The sequence below is a fragment of the Pelophylax lessonae genome, assembly GCF_965119305.1.
Source record: "Pelophylax lessonae genome assembly, chromosome: 9".
In the NCBI taxonomy this organism is placed as follows: domain Eukaryota; kingdom Metazoa; phylum Chordata; class Amphibia; order Anura; family Ranidae; genus Pelophylax; species Pelophylax lessonae.
In genome coordinates, this window is record NC_138776.1 from 263993393 (window position 1) to 264013208 (window position 19816).

A 19816-nucleotide genomic window follows, 5' to 3' on the forward strand; every position below is an offset into this window, starting at 1 on the left:
AGAACCTAACTGAAGCAATTTCTCATTATTTATATACCCATGGAAAAACCCCACAAAACTGTTTTGCCCTTGTGGGGCTTAATCGCCTACAATTAAGCCCCACATTGGGCGAAACATGTTGGGGGGGTGTTCTTCCATGGGGCGAGAGCCGAGCTGAACACCTATGATTAAGCCCCACAAGGGCAAAACATGCTGGGGAGGGCGGTTCTTCTGTGGGTGGAGAGTCAAGCTGAAACCATTTCCTATTATTTACATACCCATTTAAGAACCCGCTAAAGTGTTTCACCCTTTTGGGTCTTAATCGTCTATGATTAAGCCTCACATTTGGCGAAACATGTCGGGGGGGGGTCTTACACAAGTAGAGAGCCGAGGTGAAGCCATTTCTCATGAATTACATCCATAGGCGAAGAGCTGAGCTGAAGCCATTTCTCATTATTTATAACCCACTAAAGTGTTTCACCCTTGTGGGGTTAATCACCTATGATTAAGCCTCACATTTGGCGAAACATGTTGGGAGAGGGGGTTCTTGCATGTCGTGGGGGGGGGGTCTTACACAAGTAGAGAGCCGAAGTGAAGCCATTTCTCATGAATTACATCCATAGGCGAAGAGCCGAGCTGAAGCCATTTCTCGTTATTTATATACCCATGGAAAAACCCACCAAAGTGTTTCACCCTTGTGGGGTTTATCACCTATGATTAAGCCTCACTTATGGTGAAATATGTCTGGGGGGGGGGGGTCTTACACAAGTAGAGAGCCGAAGTGAAGCTATTTCTCATGAATTACATCCATAGGCGAAGAGCCGAGCTGAAGCCATTTCTCGTTATTTATATACCCATGGAAAAACCCACCAAAGTGTTTCACCCTTGTGGGGTTAATCCCCTATGATTAAGCCTCACATTTGGCGAATCATGTCGGGGGGGGGTCTTACACAAGTAGAGAGCCGAGGTGAAGCCATTTCTCATGAATTACATCCATAGGCGAAGAGCTGAGCTGAAGCCATTTCTCATTATTTATAACCCACTAAAGTGTTTCACCCTTGTGGGGTTAATCACCTATGATTAAGCCTCACATTTGGCGAAACATGTTGGGAGAGGGGGTTCTTGCACAAATAGAGAGCCGAGGTAAAGCCATTTCTCATGAATTACATCCATAGATGAAGAGCCTAGCTGAAGCCATTTCTCATTATTTTTATACCCATGGAAAAACCCACTAAAGTGTTTCGACCTTGTGGGGTTAATCTTCTACGATTAAGCCTCATATTTGGCGAAACACGTTGGGGGAGGGGGTTCTTGCACAAATAGAGAGCCGAGGTGAAGCCATTTCTCATGAATTACATCCATAGATGGGGAGCCGTGCTGAAGCCATTTCTCATTAATTACATCCATGGGTGGGGAGCCGTGCTGAAGCCATTTCTCATTATTTATATACCCATGGAAAAACCCACTAAAGTGTTTCACCCTTGTGGGGTTAATCCCCTATGATTAAGCCTCACATTTGGCGAAACATGTTGGGGGAGGGGGTTCTTGCACAAATAGAGAGCTGAGGTGAAGCCATTTCTCATTAATTACATCCATAGATGAAGAGCCTAGCTGAAGCCATTTCTCATTATTTATATACCATGGAAAAACCCACTAAAGTGTTTCACCCTTGTGGGGTTAATCACCTATGATTAAGCCTCACATTTGGCAAAACATGTTGGGGGAGGGGGTTCTTGCACAAAAAGAGAGCCAAAGTGAAGCCATTTCTCATGAATTACATCCATAGGCGAAGAGCCGAGCTGAAGACATTTCTCATTATTTATATACCCATGGAAAAACCCACTAAAGTGTTTCACCCTTGTGGGGTTTATCACCTATGATTAAGCCTCACATTTGGCGAAACATGTTGGGGGGGGTTCTTGCACAAATAAAGAGCCGAGGTGAAGCCATTTCTCATGAATTACATCCATAGGCGAAGAGCCGAGCTGAAGCCATTTCTCATTATTTATAACCCACTAAAGTGTTTCACCCTTGTGGGGTTAATCACCTATGATTAAGCCTCACATTTGGCGAAACATGTTGGGGGAGGGGGTTCTTGCACAAATAGAGAGCCAAGGTGAAGCCATTTCTCATGAATTACATCCATAGATGAAGAGCCTAGCTGAAGCCATTTCTCATTATTTATATACCCATGGAAAAACCCACTAAAGTGTTTTGACCTTGTGGGGTTAATCGTCTACGATTAAGCCTCACATTTGGCGAAACACGTTGGGGGAGGGGGTTCTTGCACAAATAGAGAGCCGAGATGAAGCCATTTCTCATGAATTACATCCATAGATGGGGAGCCGTGCTGAAGCCATTTCTCATTAATTACATCCATGGGTGGAGAGCCGTGCTGAAGCCATTTCTCATTATTACCTCCATGGGTGGGGAGCCGTGCTGAAGCCATTTCTCATTATTACATCCATGGGTGGAGAGCCGTGCTGAAGCCATTTCTCATTATTACATCCATGGGTGGAGAGCCGTGCTGAAGCCATTTCTCATTATTACATCCATGGGTAGAGAGCCGTGCTGAAGCCATTTCTCATTAATTACATCCATGGGTGGGGAGCCGTGCTAAAGCCATTTCTCATTATTACCTACATCATGGGTGGAGAGCCATGCTGAAGCCATTTCTCATTATTACATCCATGGGTGGGGAGCCGGGCTGAAGCCATTTCTCATTAATTACATCCATGGGTGGGGAGCCGTGCTAAAGCCATTTCTCATTATTACCTACATCATGTGTGGAGAGCCATGCTGAAGCCATTTCTCATTATTACATCCATGGGTGGAGAGCCATGCTGAAGCCATTTCTAAATAATCACATAACCATTGAAGAACCCGTTAACACATTTCGCTCTTGTGGGGCTTAAGCACCTAAAATTAAGCCCCACATTCCACAAAACACATGTGGGGGGTTTCTTGAAGGAATGGAGAATTGAAGTGAAGCCATTTCTCAATAATTACATACTTGTGGTGTGCTGAGCTTTTGGGTGCGGACTGGTGCTATTTTCTTGTGGTCTGGATGGAGCTTAAAGAGACGATATTTGTCCGGACTGGACGATACTATGGTTAAGCCCAACAAGGATGACATTTTTTGGGGGTTCCTCCACGGGTGGAGAGCGGAGCTGAAGCGATTTCTCATAAATTACATACTGGTGGTGTGCTGAGCTTTTGGGTGCGGACTGGTGCCATTTTCTTGTGGTCTGGATGGAGCTTAGAGAGACGATATTTTGTCCTGACTGGACGATACTATGGTTAAGCCCCACAAGGATGACATTTTTTGGGGGTTCTTCCACAGGTGGAGAGCGAAGCTGAAGCGATTTCTCATAAATTACATACTGGTGGTGTGCTAAGCTTCAAATCAAATAAATAAGGCATAAAAAAGTATAAACTTGATTATAAATACATATAAAATCGAACATTTAAGACACAATGGCTGGCGTAGTCTTTGAAGTTTTTTCTTTCTCTGTACATACATACTGTATAAAGGTCACACGTGATAACAGGTTGTCACCATAATATGCCAAATTATGAAAGATGATCACTCGTGGAAACCCAACGCCTTTTAATTCTAGCAAAAATCTGCTTCAGGGGTAAATCAGTGCTAGATCTGCAACATATTTAGATTCAATTTTGAATCTCATATACTTCCAATACAATAAAATGGGTTACCTTGAATGCATAATGATAGGTAAAAAGCTTACGTAGCAGAGAGCAGAAGTCAGCCAACCCATAAAAACAGCGGTCCAGCAAGTTGTCCAGGTTCCATCCAGGGATCACCAAGAAGTCCCCTACGGTGGGCAAACTGTAAAAAATATTTTGCAAACGAACCCATTGGTCCAAGCCCTTCACAATAAATATACACTTGCTGGCCACTTTATTAGGTCCACCTTCCTAGTAGCGGGTTGGACCTCCTTTTGCCTTCATTCTTCGTGGCATAGATTCAACAAGGCATTGGAAACATTCCTCAGAGATTTTCCTCCATAGTGACATGATAGCACCACACAGTTGCTGCAGATTTGTCGGCTGCACATCCATGATGCCAATCTCCACAACATCCCAAAGGTGCTCTATTGGATTGAGATCTGGTGAGCGTGGAGGCCATTGACCTCATTGTCATGTTCAAGAAACCAGTGGTAAGATGATTGGAGCTTTGTGACATGGCGCATTATCCTGCTGGAAGGAGCCATCAGAAGATGGGGACACTGTATGGATGGACATGGTCAGCAACAATGCTCAGGTAGGCCGTGGTGTGTAAACCATGCTCAATTGGCACTAAGGGACACAAAGTTTGCCAAGAAAATATCCCCCACACCACCAGCCTGAACCATTACCCCCCCCCTCCTCCTCCCCCACACCATTACACCACCACCACCAGCAGAAACTGAAATGTGCCTAGACTGCACACAAATTCTTTCGGCCAACAAAAATCTACTTCAGAAGTGATGTCATGTGCTGGTTTACTTTCCGTGTGTTTTTTCTTCTCTGAGCATGCCCAGTCTTGCTCATCAGATTTTTGTCTGCCGAAATCTGTACTGACTGACGGAAAATCAGCCGTTGTGTTGACGGCCAACAAAAATTTTATAGCCTGCACACCAGATTTTTTTCGTCCGAAAAGTCGGAGTCGGTTGTCGGAAGCATCATACTAACAAGCCAAAAATCGGCCCGATCGGACGTTGGCCAAAAATTCCCGGCCAATAATCGATGCGTGTGTACGAGGCATAAGCAGCCAATTCAGTAGTGTCACCACATACCACAATAATATATGAATAGAGAGAATCAGCGCTCAGGTCCTGGAAATGATGGACCACCCAATAACAGAACAATAAATATATGAAACACGTAATAAAAGATGTGATAAAAGATATTACTGATGCAGCGGTGTAATCAAATCACAATAAATATCTGAAGTATAGACGAAAATCGGACGAATTCACATCGGGTGGGAATTTTTGGCAGATTTTCTACTAGTGTGTACCCCACTTAACCCATGGATCCGTCTTATCTGATGTCAGAGGTTCAGGCTGGTGGTGGTGAATTGGTGTGGTGACTGGTGTCTGGGCACTCATTAGGCCCTTGATCATATCTGATAGGCCCATAATCATATTTGAGTGCCACCATGTACCTAAATGTTTTTGCTGACCACTTGGATAGGATCAAGTTTTGCGGACCGCTTGAAGGAAAATATAATGGTTTATGGAATGACGGGGCCAAACTGTAAATGTTCAATTATTTTTGATCATCGAAATTGGGGAATTCTGGACACTGTAAAGGGAAATGACCCCACTGAGGTCAGGTTCAGGGTTGTCGATTGTCTTTCACCTTCTCAGGCTATATAAGGACGGAGGCTTTTATTTCTTCAGTAACCAAACAGCATCTCTAAATCAGGACGACGAGGCTTAAGTGGGGTACACACTAGTAGAAAATCTGACCAAAATTCAGATTTTCGCCTAGTGTGTACACAACTTTCAGCAGCCGATGCCGTCATTTTCAACGAAAAAAAACGGAGGGACAAACACCAAAATTTTTTTCGTCCATCCCCAGACGACCGAATTTCGTTTAATGTATATGCAGGACATCCGAAAAAAATCGGATACGAAAGACCGCGCATGATCTGAAGTTGCTGACAACCCGGAAGTCTAGGAAGAAATGTGCCAAAATAAAAAGAAAAATCGGACGAGAAATTTCGTGAACATGTCAACTAAAAAACGGTTATGAACGCTGAGAAGACAGAGAAAAATCGGAGGATATTTCGTCCGATTTTCGTCAAGTGTGTACGGCCCTTTAGCTTCACTCAAATTACAATTTCACACATTAGCCAGTAGTGTTCAGGCTACTAATAGTAGGGACGTATTCACTTAGCGTAGCCTCCACAAGATGGCGATCCCAAATAATTTCAGTGGAACGCACTAGCATGACGTGGCGTGACATAGACAGGAAGTAAAGGAAGGTGAAAACAGGAAGCATCTTATCTAAAGACAGGAAGTTCCGGGTGAGAGGTGATTGGGAGGAAGTAGAGAGGAGACATTGCTGGAACTGGCAGCAGAGGAGGTAATAAAATCCTATTTTCTATTTACACCCAGTAACCCTCCATCATGTCCGTCCTCTTCCTCCGTATTTGTTGTGACATCATGTTCTTAATAAATTAGGTCTGTGAAATAGTATAAGAAGCTGTCCGAGATTTCAAAACTATGGAGAAAATCTGTTCTGATATTATTGATTCCAGTACAGTCCAGGTAATTCTAAGTTTATTATCCATCAATAGAACGGAGCGTCCTTTATAGATCACATGACAACCTTAAGGAGAATGGACAAAAATTGGAGTCACATGACTGAGAAGCTAATCAACCTCACCCTAGAAATCATCTACCTGCTGACCGGAGAGGTGAGGAGGATTCTGGGAGGTCACATGACATCACTCTTATCTCTATTAATAAACTCAGACCTGACCGGAGAGGTGGGGAGGATTCTGGGAGGTCACATGACATCACTCTTATCTCTATTAATAAAACACAGACCTGACCGGAGAGGTGAGGAGGATTCTGGGAGGTCACATGACATCACTCTTATCTCTATTAATAAAACAAAGACCTGACTTTGCTTTAACTCTTTCTTTCTTCAATATAGAGGTTTCCTTCCGTGAAGTCTGGTGATCATGTCACCATCACAGTGCCTCAGCCTCACTCTTTGACACCAGGGACAACTGAGAAGCAGAAGATTCTAGAAGTCATCCAGAAGATGATGGAGCTGCTGACAGGAGAGGTGAGCGGTGCTGGGAATTCTGGGACATTATCCAGTAACAGACAAGGGATGTGTCTGGATGGTGACTGTATCATTGTGTGTGTCAGGTTCCTATAAGGTGTCAGGATGTCACTGTCTATTTCTCCATGGAGGAGTGGGAGTATTTAGAAGGACACAAGGATCTCTACAAGGACGTCATGATGGAGAATCAGCCGCCCCTCACATCACCGGGTAAGAGGTGACTGGATTATGAAAGGAAAGATCATTTTTCATGTATGAGGACATTGAGAAATCACCTTTGTTGCTCATAGGAGAATCTTCAATGAAACCACTCCACCATTGTCTAACTAGATGTATCCTTAATATTAGCATGTATATACAGTAGTTAAATAATATGCAGACCTTAAGTAGTAGTCTTGGTATTTAGGACACCACCCAGTGTTCCTCAATATAACGTCATGTTCCAACAAATGAGGAGGAGATACTGTACACCATATGAAAGATCCATCTCCATTCCTCAATATAACGTCATGTTCCCAACAAACGAGGAGGAGATACTGTACACCATATGAAAGGTCCATCTCTATTCCTCAATATAACGTCATGTTCCCAACAAACGAGGAGGAGATACTGTACACCATATGAAAGGTCCATCTCTATTCCTCAATATAACGTCATGTTCCCAACAAACGAGGAGGAGATACTGTACACCATATGAAAGGTCCATCTCCATTCCTCAATATAACGTCATGTTCCCAACCAATGAGGAGGAGATACTGTACACCATATGAAGGGTCCATCTCTATTCCTCAATATAACGTCATGTTCCAACAAATGAGGAGGAGATACTGTACACCATATGAAAGGTCCATCTCCATTCCTCAATATAACGTCATGTTCCCAACAAATGAGGAGGAGATACTGTACACCATATGAAAGGTCCATCTCCATTCCTCAATATAATATCATGTTCCCAACAAATAAGGAGGTTCTGTAGTTGAATGGTCAATAATGAAAAATCTCTTTCCAGCAGATGGACACACAGACGTCTGGAATTCTTTGGAGGAGTCATCTCATCTTATGTCCAGCCGGGATAGGTCTGCGGAGCCTATTGATACTCTTCCAGAGAATTTACTTTTTTCTCCCCCAAACGTATATCCAATAACTGACAGTTTGGAAAGATCGGGAAATTCTGATTATTGTGAGACCTCTTCTGATAAGCTACATGATATCACCCCTAATACCACCTCAAAAATTCACAATGCAGGTATGACACCAGATGGGCCTATCGAAAACCAGAAAACTCATGTGGGTAAAGAGACGTATACATGTGGGACAAAATCTGAAGATGGGAAATCGTTAAAAACAAAATCGAATTGTCAAGGTGACACCGTTGACAAGATCTTTTCAAGCTCGGAGAGCGAGAAGTTGAACCCCGTCCGCCATGACGTTCACCCCACTGAGGAGCCCTCAGAACACGAAAAATGTTGTCCCAATTCCCATGTCTTCGTCCAAATTATAAAGAAACCGTTCCCTTGTTCAGAGTGCGGGAAACGTTTCAGTCAGAGAACGCACCTTCTTACCCACCAGAGAGTGCACACGGGCGAACGTCCTTTTGTTTGCTCCGAGTGCGGGAAGAGTTTCTGCGAGAAAAGGTACCTCATTAACCATCAGGGTAGCCACACGCGTGAGCGCACCTTTTCATGTTCGGAGTGCGGGAAAAGTTTCAACTGGCAAGAGAGCCTTATGAGGCACAAGAAAATCCACAGCGGAGTGCGGCCGCATTCGTGTTCAGAGTGCGGGAAATGTTTCGTTGAGAAAACAGATCTTCGCAGGCACCAGAAAAGTCACACGGGCGAGCGGGCTTTTTCGTGTTCAGACTGCGGGAAAGGTTTCACCAGGAAGGAGAGTCTTATAAGGCACATGAATTTTCACAGCGGAGTGCGTCTGCATTGCTGTTCAGACTGCGGGAAACGTTTTACTGAGAAGGAGGACCTTCTTGAACACAAGAGAACCCACACAAAAAAACTTTTGTATTCGTGTTCAGAGTGCGGGAAATCGTTCCGTCTCCAAAAATATCTTTTTAAACATCAGAAAAACCACACGGGTGAGCGGGTTTCCTGTTCTGTGTGTGGTAAAGATTTTTCTCGTAAGGACGGACTTAATCGGCATATGAGAACTCACTCCGGAGATACTTCATAATCGTGCTTGGAGTGCGGGAAATGTTGTGGTAAAAAAAAACATTGAGAAGACAGTTGGGCCTGTCCTTTTAGGGAAGTCATAGTGCGGGAAATGTTACAATCATTAAAGGCACCTTTATTGACATCAGGGTGGGCACAAAAATGAGCATCCATTTTCATGTTGAGAGTGCGGGAGATGTTTAACTCAGTAAGGGAATTTTCTTTACACCAGAGAGGTCAGACATACACTATATTGTCAAAAGTATTGGGATGCCTTGCCTTTACACGCAGATGAACTTTAATGGCACCCCAGTCTTAGTCCGTAGGGTTCAATATTGAGTTGGCCCACCCTTTGCAGCTATAACAGCTTCAACTCTTCTGGGAAGGCTGTATACAAGGTTTAGGAGTGTGTCTATGGGAATGTTTGACCTTTCTTCCAGAAGCGTATTTATGAGGTCAGGCACTCATATTGGAAGAGAAGGCCTGGCTTGCAGTCTCCGCTCTAATTCATCCATAAGGTGTTCTGTCGGGTTGAGGTCAGAACTCTGTGCAGACCAGTCAAGATCCTCCACCCCAAACTGGCTCATCCAAGTCTTTATGGACCTTGCTTTGTGCAGGGCCACAGTTTGGAGACCACTGCCTTAGACGACCTTTCCTTGTGTCTTGTTTCTGGTGAACCATGAACTAGGGTTGCCACCTGTCTGGGATTCAATATTGAATTGGCCAACCCTTTACAGCTATAACAGCTTCAACTCTTCTGGGAAGGCCGTCCACAAGGTTTAGGAGTGTGTCTATGGGAATGTTTGACCATTGTTCCAGAAGCGCATTTGTGAGGTCAGGCACTGGTGTTGTTGAAGAAGGTCTGGCTCGCAGTCTAATTGATACCAAAGGTGTTCTATCTGGTTGAGGGTGCAGGACAGTCAAGTTCCTCCACCACAAACTCGCTCATCCATGTCTTTATGGACCTTGCTTTGTGCACTGGTCCAAATCATTTGGTGGAGGGGGGATTATGATTTGGGGTTGTTTTTCCGGGGTTGGGCCTGGCCCCTTAGTTCCAGTGAAGGGAACTCTTAAGGCCTCAGCATACCAAGACATTTTGGACAATTTCATGCTTCCAACTTTGTGGGAAGAGTTTGGGGATGGCCCCCCTCCTGTTCCAACATGACTGCGCACCAGTGCACAAAGCAAGGTAATAAAAGACATGGATGAGCGAATTTGGGGTGGAGGAACAGAGACCTGACCTCAACCTGGTAGAACACCTTTGGGATGAATTAGAGTGGAGACTGCGAGCCAAGTTTCTCATCCACATCAGTGCCTGAACTCTAAAGTGCGCTCCCATAGACACACTCCTAAACCTTGTGGACAGCCTTCTCAGAAGAGTTGAAGCTGTTATAGCTGCAAAGGGTTTGGCCAACTCATTACTGAACCCTACGGACTAAGACTGGGATGCCATTAAAGTTGATGTGTGTGTAAAGGCAGGTGTCCCAATACTTTTGGTAATATAGTGTATCTCCAAGGTGGAAGAATTAGAGTATATGGACCTCAGAACACCACACTTGAGCGCAGGAGGTCGTTTTAAGATACCAGGTGGTATAATGGTGTTGACTGTTTGATTGGCATTCCTTAGGCCCCTGAATACAAATGCCCATGACATTACCAATTTGTTGGTGACCATGTGGGGCTTTTAAGGGTCCTAGTTTGGTGTCCTGAATAAGTTCCCTATGGAGTCACCAAGGCTTCAGGTCTTAGGTGTGGCTCAGTTAGTAAATGTAATATGGAATTTAGTGTATATTCATATTTATGTGCTCCATTGAATCATTTTCATAGTCAGTGACCTCAGCGATTATCCTCAATATGTCCTGAAGAAGCTAGTTGAGAAACGCGCTGACCAAGGTGGACTTATATCCACATGGCTAAAATAGCCTCTGTAACCTTCAAGAAATACGTTTATTAAGCCTTTTGACATATGTGGTTGATAGGCAGAAGTGGGTACTGTATGTTTCACCAGTAGATAACCCTATACAGAATATTGTTTTTATTGTTAAGCTATATGCAGTTTTTTATAAAATAAAAATGATTGATGGTTTTATATATTGGACTGTGAGTCGTTTTCTGTTCCAGTAAAGTCCGTGCTTATTCTTTTTATTGAAAACTGTATTGGTGTCCTGAATAACAGGACCAATCTATGCAGGGCTTTTTTTCTCACAAAATAGGTGCAGGAACCCCTTTCCAAGTCACCCGTTTTCTTGGACCCTACCCACCTCCAAGCACCATTCCATGGTTCTACCCCCTATCTACCTCCCAGTACTGCCCTTTTAGAGAATACAGAACCAAGTATCATTTAGTGGTGTTAAGTAATTTTTTTTGGGAATATGGTAATGATAACAAGAAAAGCAGTAAAATAGATTCCCTGTAGGCAACAACAATATAGCCCCTCGCCAGCAACAATAGATCTCTCCAACAACAATGGACCACCCGCAACAAACTTTCCCCCCTAGCAACAATAGACTCCCAGCAGCGACAACAGATCTCCCCGCAGCCAGCAACAATAGATCCCTCCCTTAACAGTAGATCTGACCTCCCCAGAAATATAAGACCCACCCCCAGCAACAGTAGGGGCCCCACCAGCAACCATAGACCTCCTCAGCAACAACAGAACCCCCTGCAAAAATATACTGCCTCCTGCTGGAATAAGTCCATCAGCAGCCAGCATTAATAAACCCTGCATCACACTCCAGAACCCCTTGTCATTACATACAGTCAGTGCTGGAGGTGCCGGAACTGCGTTCCCCTGCGTTCCTGCTGAAAAAAAGCCCCGAATCTATGTATGTTCATTTAGTTTTAATAAAACCGGAGCATTTGTTAGAAGTGGAGAAGGGGAAAGACCATCTGAGGTCAGGTCGTATGGGGTTCCCTTGTCCCGTTTCACATTCTCTGGCTCATGGTTTCTCAACCAGGGTTCCATGGATCCCTTGGGTTCCTCCAGAGGTTGCTATGGGTTCCTTGAGCAATGAGCAATTCCTGCTTCTCAGATAAGTTTCCACTGACACCATTGATCTTTTTTAGTTCTCTGTAAGAAGATATTTCTTCCAAAAGTCTAAGAAGCATTTTTTCCGCAACCAGGGTTTCATGGAACCCTTGGGTTCTTGCAGAGGTTGGTAGGGGCTCCTTGAGCATAGAACAATTTCTGCCTCTCAGATAAGTTCCCAATTACGTCATTGATCTTTTTAGCTATCTGTAAGGGGGTAATTCTTCCCAATGACTACAAGTATAAGGAGCATTCTTCCCACTGACCATCACCTAATGTATTGTCAGTTGTAGATATAGTCATTTATAGCAGGGGTTCCCTGAGACCAGGGGTTCCTCCAGAGGTTGCTAGGGGTTCCTTGAGCAATGAGCAATTTCTGCCCCTCAGATAAGTTCCCACTGACACCATTGATCATTTTAGCTATCTGTAAGAGGATATTTCTTCTAAAAGTCTAAGAAGCATTTTTCCTTAACCAGGGTTCCATGGAACCTTTGGGTTCCTCCAGAGGTTGCTAGGGGTTCCTTGAGCAATGAGTAAGTTCTGCCTCTGAGATAAGTTCCCACTGACACCATTGATCGTTTAGCTACAAGTGTAAGGAGCATTCTTCCTCAATCAAGGTTCCATGGAACCCTTGGGTTCCTCCAGAGGTTGCTAGGGGGTCCTTGAGCAATGAGCGATTTTTGCCTCTCAGATAAGTTCCCACTGACACCATTGATCTTTTTAGCTATCTCTAAGGGGATAATTCTTTCCAATGACCACAAGTGTAAGGAGCATTCATCCTCATCCAGGGTTTCATGGAACTCTAGGGATCCTCCAGAGGTTGCTAGGGGTTCCTTGAGCAATGAGCAATTTCTGCCTCTCAGATAAGTTCTCAATTACATCATTGGTATTTTTAGCTATCTATAAGGGAGTAATTCTTCCCAATGACTACAAGTATAAGGAGCATTCTTCCCACTGACCATCACCCTAATGTATTGTCAGTTGTAGATATAGTCATTTGTAGCAGGGGTTCCCTGAGACCGGAAAGGTATTTCTTGGGTTCCTCTGTGGTGGAAAAAGGTTGAGAAAGGCTGCTCTGGCTTTTGTATGTCTTCAGCAACAAAACTGCATCTCTAAATCATGATGACCAGGCTTAGCTTTACTCAAATTACTATTTCCATCATCAGCCGGTAGTAGTCAGACGACTAAAAAAAAAAAAAACGAAGCTTTTAGCTAGTATATTTTCCACAAGATGGCGATCTCCATTATTTTTCTGTGGAACGCACGCAGACAGGAAGTGATGTCACATAGACAGGAAGTAGAGAGAAGACATTGTTGGAACTGGCAGCAGAGGAGGTAATAGGATATTATTTTCTATTTACACGCGGTAACCCCCCCCCGTCATGTTTCGTCCTCTTCCTCCATAGTCACTGTGACGTCTTTTATCTCCAGCAGATAATGATACACACATTTAGAGTACAATTATATGTCAATATAATAACCTATTCAGTGATATCCTCTACACACAAAGAGCCCACAAGTAGGGTTGTCACCTCATCCCTTTAAACCAGGACACACATTATTACACAGGTTCTGTGGATGATTAAGGTGGTAATGTGTCCTGGATTAAAGGGATGAGGTGGCAACCCTACCCACCCATGTATCCAGCAAACTAAGGACATCATGGCTTTATATTAATCGGTACCAGTCTGGTGCTTTGACAGAACTGTACAGAGAATATTACTCTAAAAAAAGTCCAGATAATTCCTACATTTTTATGTATCTACAGAGAGAAGCATACGGTTTAGACCACCGGACCACCTTAGTGAGGATGGAGGAGGACCAAGGTCACATCCCAGAGAAGATCTTGAACCTCACACTGGAGATCATCTACCTGCTGACCGGAGAGGTGAGGAGGATTCTGGGAGGTCACATGACATCACTCTTATCTCTATAAATAAAAAACAAACCTGACCGTAGAGGTGAGGAGGATTCTGGGAGGTCACATGACATCACTCTTGTCCCTATTAATAAAAAAACAGAGCTGACCGAAGAGGTGAGGAGGATTCTGGGAGGTCACATGACATCACTCTTATCTCTATTAAAAAAACAAAGACCTGACTGGAGGGGTGAGGAGGATTCTGGGAGGTCACATGACATCACTCTTATCTCTATTAATAAAAAACAGACCTGACCGGAGAGGTGAGGAGGATTCTGGGAGGTCACATGACATCACTCTTCTCTCTATTAATAAAACACAGACCTGACCGGAGAGGTGAGGAGGATTCTGGGAGGTCACATGACATCACTCTTATCTCTATTAATAAAACACAGACCTGACCGGAGAGGTGAGGAGGATTCTGGGAGGTCACATGACATCACTCTTATCTCTATTAATAAAACACAGACCTGACCGGAGAGGTGAGGAGGATTCTGGGAGGTCACATGACATCACTCTTATCGCTATTAAAAAAACAAAGACCTGACCGGAGAGGTGAGGAGGATTCTGGGAGGTCACATGACATCACTCTTGTCCCTATTAATAAAAAAACAGACCTGACCGAAGAGGTGAGGAGGATCCTGGGAGGTCACATGGCATCACTCTTATCTTTGATAAGCAAGATTTTGTGAGTATTACCTCACCTTACCTTCAGTTTTTCGATACAGAATTTACCTTCGGTGATGGCTAGAGACCATGTGACCATTACAGTGCCTCTACTTCACTGCCTCACACTTGAGAGAAACAGCAAAATGAAGGTTTTAGAAGCCACCAAGAAGATGATGGAGCTGCTGACAGGAGAGGTGAGTGGTGCTGGGAATTCTGGGACATTATCCAGTAACAGACAAGGGATGTGTCTGGATGGTGACTGTATCATTGTGTGTGTCAGGTTCCTATAAGGTGTCAGGATGTCACTGTCTATTTCTCCATGGAGGAGTGGGAGTATTTAGAAGGACACAAGGATCTCTACAAGGACGTCATGATGGAGAATCAGCCGCCCCTCACATCACCGGGTAAGAGGAGACTTTATTGCAAAGGAGAGAGCAGTACGGAGGATCCACCTAGATCCCCCATCATCTGATAAACACATAGAAACAATGTATTCAGTCAGTGTGTGTGTTTCCTACAGATGGATCCAGTAATGGGAACCCACCAGAGAGATGTCCCCGTCCTCTGTATTCCTGGGATTCCAAGCAGGAAGGTCACACCATCCCTCACCATCATCAGGTAGATGGAACTGTAGGTATAAAGCACAAAAGAGGCCCCAAATTGTATACAGTTATGTATCTTTTTTAGTTTCAGTTGTTATGTTCTGTTATTTTGGGTGTAGAGTGAAGGCTTGATTTATGCGAAGGTTGAAGTTACTGCAGAAGAAAAGACTTATGTAAAGGTTATTCAACAATCTACAGAGAAGGTCGGGATGCTGGTGACAGCTAAAGAGGAGGATTCTTCTCTAGATATCAGCCCAGGTAAGTACTAAGGGCCAAGTGAGATGGAGATCCTGTACACCATATGAAAGGTCCATCTCCATTCCTCAATATAACGTCATGTTCCCAACAAATGGGGTGGAGATAATGTACACCATATGTAAGGTCCATCTCCTTTCCTCAATATAACGTCATGTTCCCAACAAATGAGGAGGAGATACTGTACACCATATGAAAGGTCCATCTCCATTCCTCAATATAACGTCATGTTCCCAACAAATGAGGAGGAGATACTGTACACCATGTGAAAGGTCCATCTCCATTCCTCAATATAACGTCATGTTCCCAACAAATGGGGTGGAGATAATGTACACCATATGAAAGGTCCATCTCCTTTCCTTAATATAATTTCATGATCCCAACAAATGAGGTGGAAATACTGTAAACCATATGAAAGGTCCATCTCCATTCCTCAATATAACGTCATGTTCCCAACAAATACGGAGGAGATACTGTACACCATATGAAAGGTCCATCTCCATTCCTCAATATAACGTCATATTCCCAACAAATACGGAGGAGATACTGTACACCATGTTAAAGGTCCATCTCCTTTCCTTAATATAATTTCATGATCCCAACAAATGAGGTGGAAATACTGTAAACCAAATGAAAGGTCCATCTCCATTCCTCAATATAACGTTATGTTCCCAACAAATGAGGAGGAGATACTGTACACCATATGAAAGGTCCATCTCCATTCCTCAACAAAATGTCATGATCCCAACAAATGATGTACACCATATGAAAGGTCCATCTCCTTTCCTTAATATAATGTCATGTTCCCAACAAACGGGGAGGAGATACTGTACACCATATGAAAGGTCCATCTCCATTCCTCAATATAACGTCATGTTCCCAACAAATGAGGAGGAGATACTATACACCATATGAAAGGTCCATCTCTATTCCTCAATATAACGTCATGTTCCCAACAAATGAGGAGGAGATACTGTACACCATATGAAAGGTCCATCTCCATTACTTTCCAAGGAATATCATCAATATATGTACATGATAACCTAGTGTGTTGAAGTTAAATGGTTAATGATCGAAATCTCTTTACAGCAGATGGACACAACGCCCTGAATAGCCCCGAAGAACATCGTTTGTCCTCTTCAGATGATAACACAATAGATAACAGGTTGATGCAAAAATTTCCAGGAGTAAAGAACATAGCTCAAAATATACATCACAGACTTTACGGTGCAGAAACATCAACCAATCATTTTATTACTCCTTCTCATCAATTACATACCACTACCCCAAATGTATATCCAATAATTCCCAGCGTGGACACATCCGTAGATCCCTCTATTTCTGAGGAACCTTCTGAAAAGTCATATGCTTCTACCCAGAATATCGTTTCAGGAACTCACATTGCAGATAAGACACCAGATCCTTTAAATCCTGAGAAATCTTCTCATGTTATCAAGAAAGCCGAGGCCATTTCTCCACATTCTAAGGGTAAAAAATGTTCAATGTCATCATCAACTTTGACTGTACATCAGAAGGCCAACACAGCTGAGCGACCATTTTCCTGTTCTGACTGCGGGAAATGTTTTAAGACAAAAGGACATCTCGTCTTTCATAAAAAAATACACACCGGGGTGCGACCCTACCTATGTTCAGAGTGCGGGAGACGTTTTATATCGAAGTCGGGTCTTATTAGACATTTAAGCCAGCACACTGGAGTGCGGCCCTATCCTTGCACGGAATGTGAAAAATCTTTTGTAGGGAAAAGCGACCTTCTCAGCCATTTGAGATTTCACACAGGAGAGCGTCCTTACGTGTGCACAGAGTGCGGTCAGTCCTTCATGCAAAGCGGTCATCTGAAGAAACATCTCAGAATTCACACAGGCGAGAAACCTTTCTACTGTTCTGAGTGCGGGAAATGTTTTTCTTGGAAAGATACACTTAACAAACACCAGCGAACCCACATGGCCAAAAAAACGTACACGTGTAGGGCATGCGGAAAGAACTTTCCATTTAGAAGCATGCTTATCCTACACCAACGCACCCTCACAGATGAGCAGCAAGCAAATTCAGAATGTGGGAATTCCTTAAAAGCAAAATCAAGTTTTCAAGAACATCAAGATGATCACACGGTTGAGAAGACCCGTTCATGCTCTGAGAGAGAGGAAGTGTTCAGGAAGAAGCCAGATCTTGCTGGAAATCGGGAAGCGCACTCCACCGAAGAACCCTCTGAACAAGGAAAACGTTCCTCCCAAAAGGAAAGCCCTGATGCCCTTTTTAAAAACCACACCGTAGAAAAGCCGTTTTCCTGTTCAGAGTGCGGGAAATGTTATAGCCAGAAAGGACACCTTAAAACCCATCAAAGAATTCACACAGGCGAGCTTCCGTATACATGCTCCGAGTGCGGGAAGAGTTTCAATGAGAAAAGATACCTTGTTAATCATCAGAGAAGTCACACGGGCGAGCCCGCTTTTTCGTGTTCAGAGTGCGGGAAAGGATTTAATTGGAAAGAGAGTCTTATGAGGCACTTGAAATTTCACAGTGGAGTGCGGCCTCATTCCTGCTCAAGCTGCGGAAAAAGTTTCACCCTGAAAGGAGACCTTCTTAGACACCAAAGAACCCACATGGACAAGGTTCTTCCTTCGTAGACATCTGAGAACTTACAGAGACAAGCTTCTTCCCTTTAGGACAACAAAGTAACCCACATGAACAAGCTTCTCCCTTTTTAGACACCAGAGAACCAAAACGGGGAAGCTTCTTCCTTCTTAGACATCAGAGATCCTACATTGAAAAGTTTCTTCCTTGTTGGGCATCAGTTTTCTCCTTCTTAGACACCAGATAACCCACACAGACAAGCTTCTTCCCCTATAGACACCAGAGAAACCACATGGACAAGCTTCTTCCCTTATAGATACCAGAGAGACCACATGGACAAGCTTCTTCCCTCTTAGACACCAGAGAACCCACATTGACTAGCTTCTTCTATTTAAGACGCCAGAGAACCCACACAGACGGGCTTCTTCCCTTTTAGACACAAGGCAACACACATGGACAATCTTCTTAACCCTTAGACACCAGAGAACCCACATGGACAAGCTTCTTCCTTCTTAGACACCAGAGAACCCACATTAACTAGCTTCTTCCATTTAAGACACCAGAGAACCCACACAGACAGGCTTCTTCCCTTTTAGACACAAGACAACGCACATGGACAATCATCTTAGTGCTTAGACAGCAGAGAACCCACATGGACAAGCTTCTTCCCTTTTAGACACAAGACAACCCACATGGACATTCTTCTTAGCTCTTAGACACCAGAGGACCCACATTGACTAGCTTCTTCCATTTAAGACACCAGAGAACCCACACAGACAGGCTTCTTCCCTTTTAGACACAAGGCAACTCACATGGACAATCTTCTTAGCTCTTAGACACCAGAGAACCCACATGGACAAGCTTCTTCCTTCTTAGACACCAGAGAACCCACATTAACTAGCTTCTTCCATTTAAGACACCAGAGAATCCACACAGACAGGCTTCTTCCCTTTTAGACACAAGACAACCCACATGGACAATCATCTTAGTGCTTAGACAGCAGAGAACCCACATGGACAAGCTTCTTCCCTTTTAGACACAAGACAACCCACATGGACAATCATCTTAGTGCTTAGACAGCAGAGAACCCACATTGACTAGCTTCTTCCATTTAAGACACCAGAGAACCCACACAGACAAGCGTCTTTCCTTTTAGACACCAGACAACTCATATGGACAACCTTCTTAGCTCTTAGACACCAGACAACTCACATGGACAAGCTTCTTCCTTTTTGGACACCAGAGAACCCACATGGACAAGCTTATTCCATCTAAGACACCAGAGAACCTACATGGACAAGCTTCTTCCCTCTTAGACACTAGAGAACCCTCATGGATAAGCTTCTTAGCTCTTAGACACCAGAGATCCCACACAGATTAGCTTCTTCTCTGTTAGACCCCATACAACCCACATGGACCAGCCTTCCCTCTTAGACACCAGAGAACTCAAACTGAGAATGTTCTTCCCTTTTAGGCACCAGAGAACCTACACAGACAAGCTTCTTCCCCTTTAGACACCAGATAACCCACATAGAGAAGCTTTTTACTTTATAGACACCAGACAACCCATATGGATAGGTTTCTTCCTACCTAGACACCAGAGAACCCACATGGGCAAGCTTCTTTTTTTTTAGACACCAGAGAATCCAAATGGAGAAGCACCCAAATGGAGAAGCTTCTTCCTTCTTAGACACTAGAGAACTCACATGGAGAAGCTTCTTCCCTCTGATGCAACAGAGAACCCACATGGAGAAGCTTCTTTCTTCTTACACAGGGAAATATTAGAGCCATTAGAGACACCTTCATA

At 43.8% G+C, this 19816-nt stretch overlaps 2 protein-coding genes and 1 long non-coding RNA gene across 3 annotated transcripts in view; 2 read left to right on the forward strand and 1 right to left on the reverse strand.

Annotated features, from left to right (window-relative positions):
- Window positions 1-783: 783 nt before the first annotated feature.
- LOC309563034 lies at window positions 784-2349 on the reverse strand. Its single transcript, XR_014225696.1, has 3 exons — window positions 2027-2349; window positions 1054-1853; window positions 784-880 (listed from the first exon to the last, which is right to left on the reverse strand). It is a non-coding gene; the product is annotated as an uncharacterized lncRNA (long non-coding RNA).
- Window positions 2350-6031: 3682 nt separating this feature from the next.
- Window positions 6032-19816, forward strand: part of LOC309563911 (uncharacterized protein) — a 37595-nt gene continuing 23810 nt past the window's right edge. The window contains exon 1 of the mRNA XM_082268544.1: window positions 6032-6075. The gene's annotated coding sequence lies outside the window, so the exon portion shown is untranslated. The remainder of the gene's footprint in view (window positions 6076-19816) is intronic.
- On the forward strand, window positions 6155-18110 carry LOC309564433 (uncharacterized protein). The gene is made up of 6 exons (XM_082269063.1): window positions 6155-6409; window positions 6652-6786; window positions 6873-6996; window positions 8033-8961; window positions 15282-15420; window positions 16507-18110. The coding sequence occupies exons 1-6, from the start codon at window positions 6314-6316 to the stop codon at window positions 18060-18062; spliced, it is 2979 nt and encodes a 992-aa protein (XP_082125189.1). The 5' UTR covers window positions 6155-6313; the 3' UTR covers window positions 18063-18110.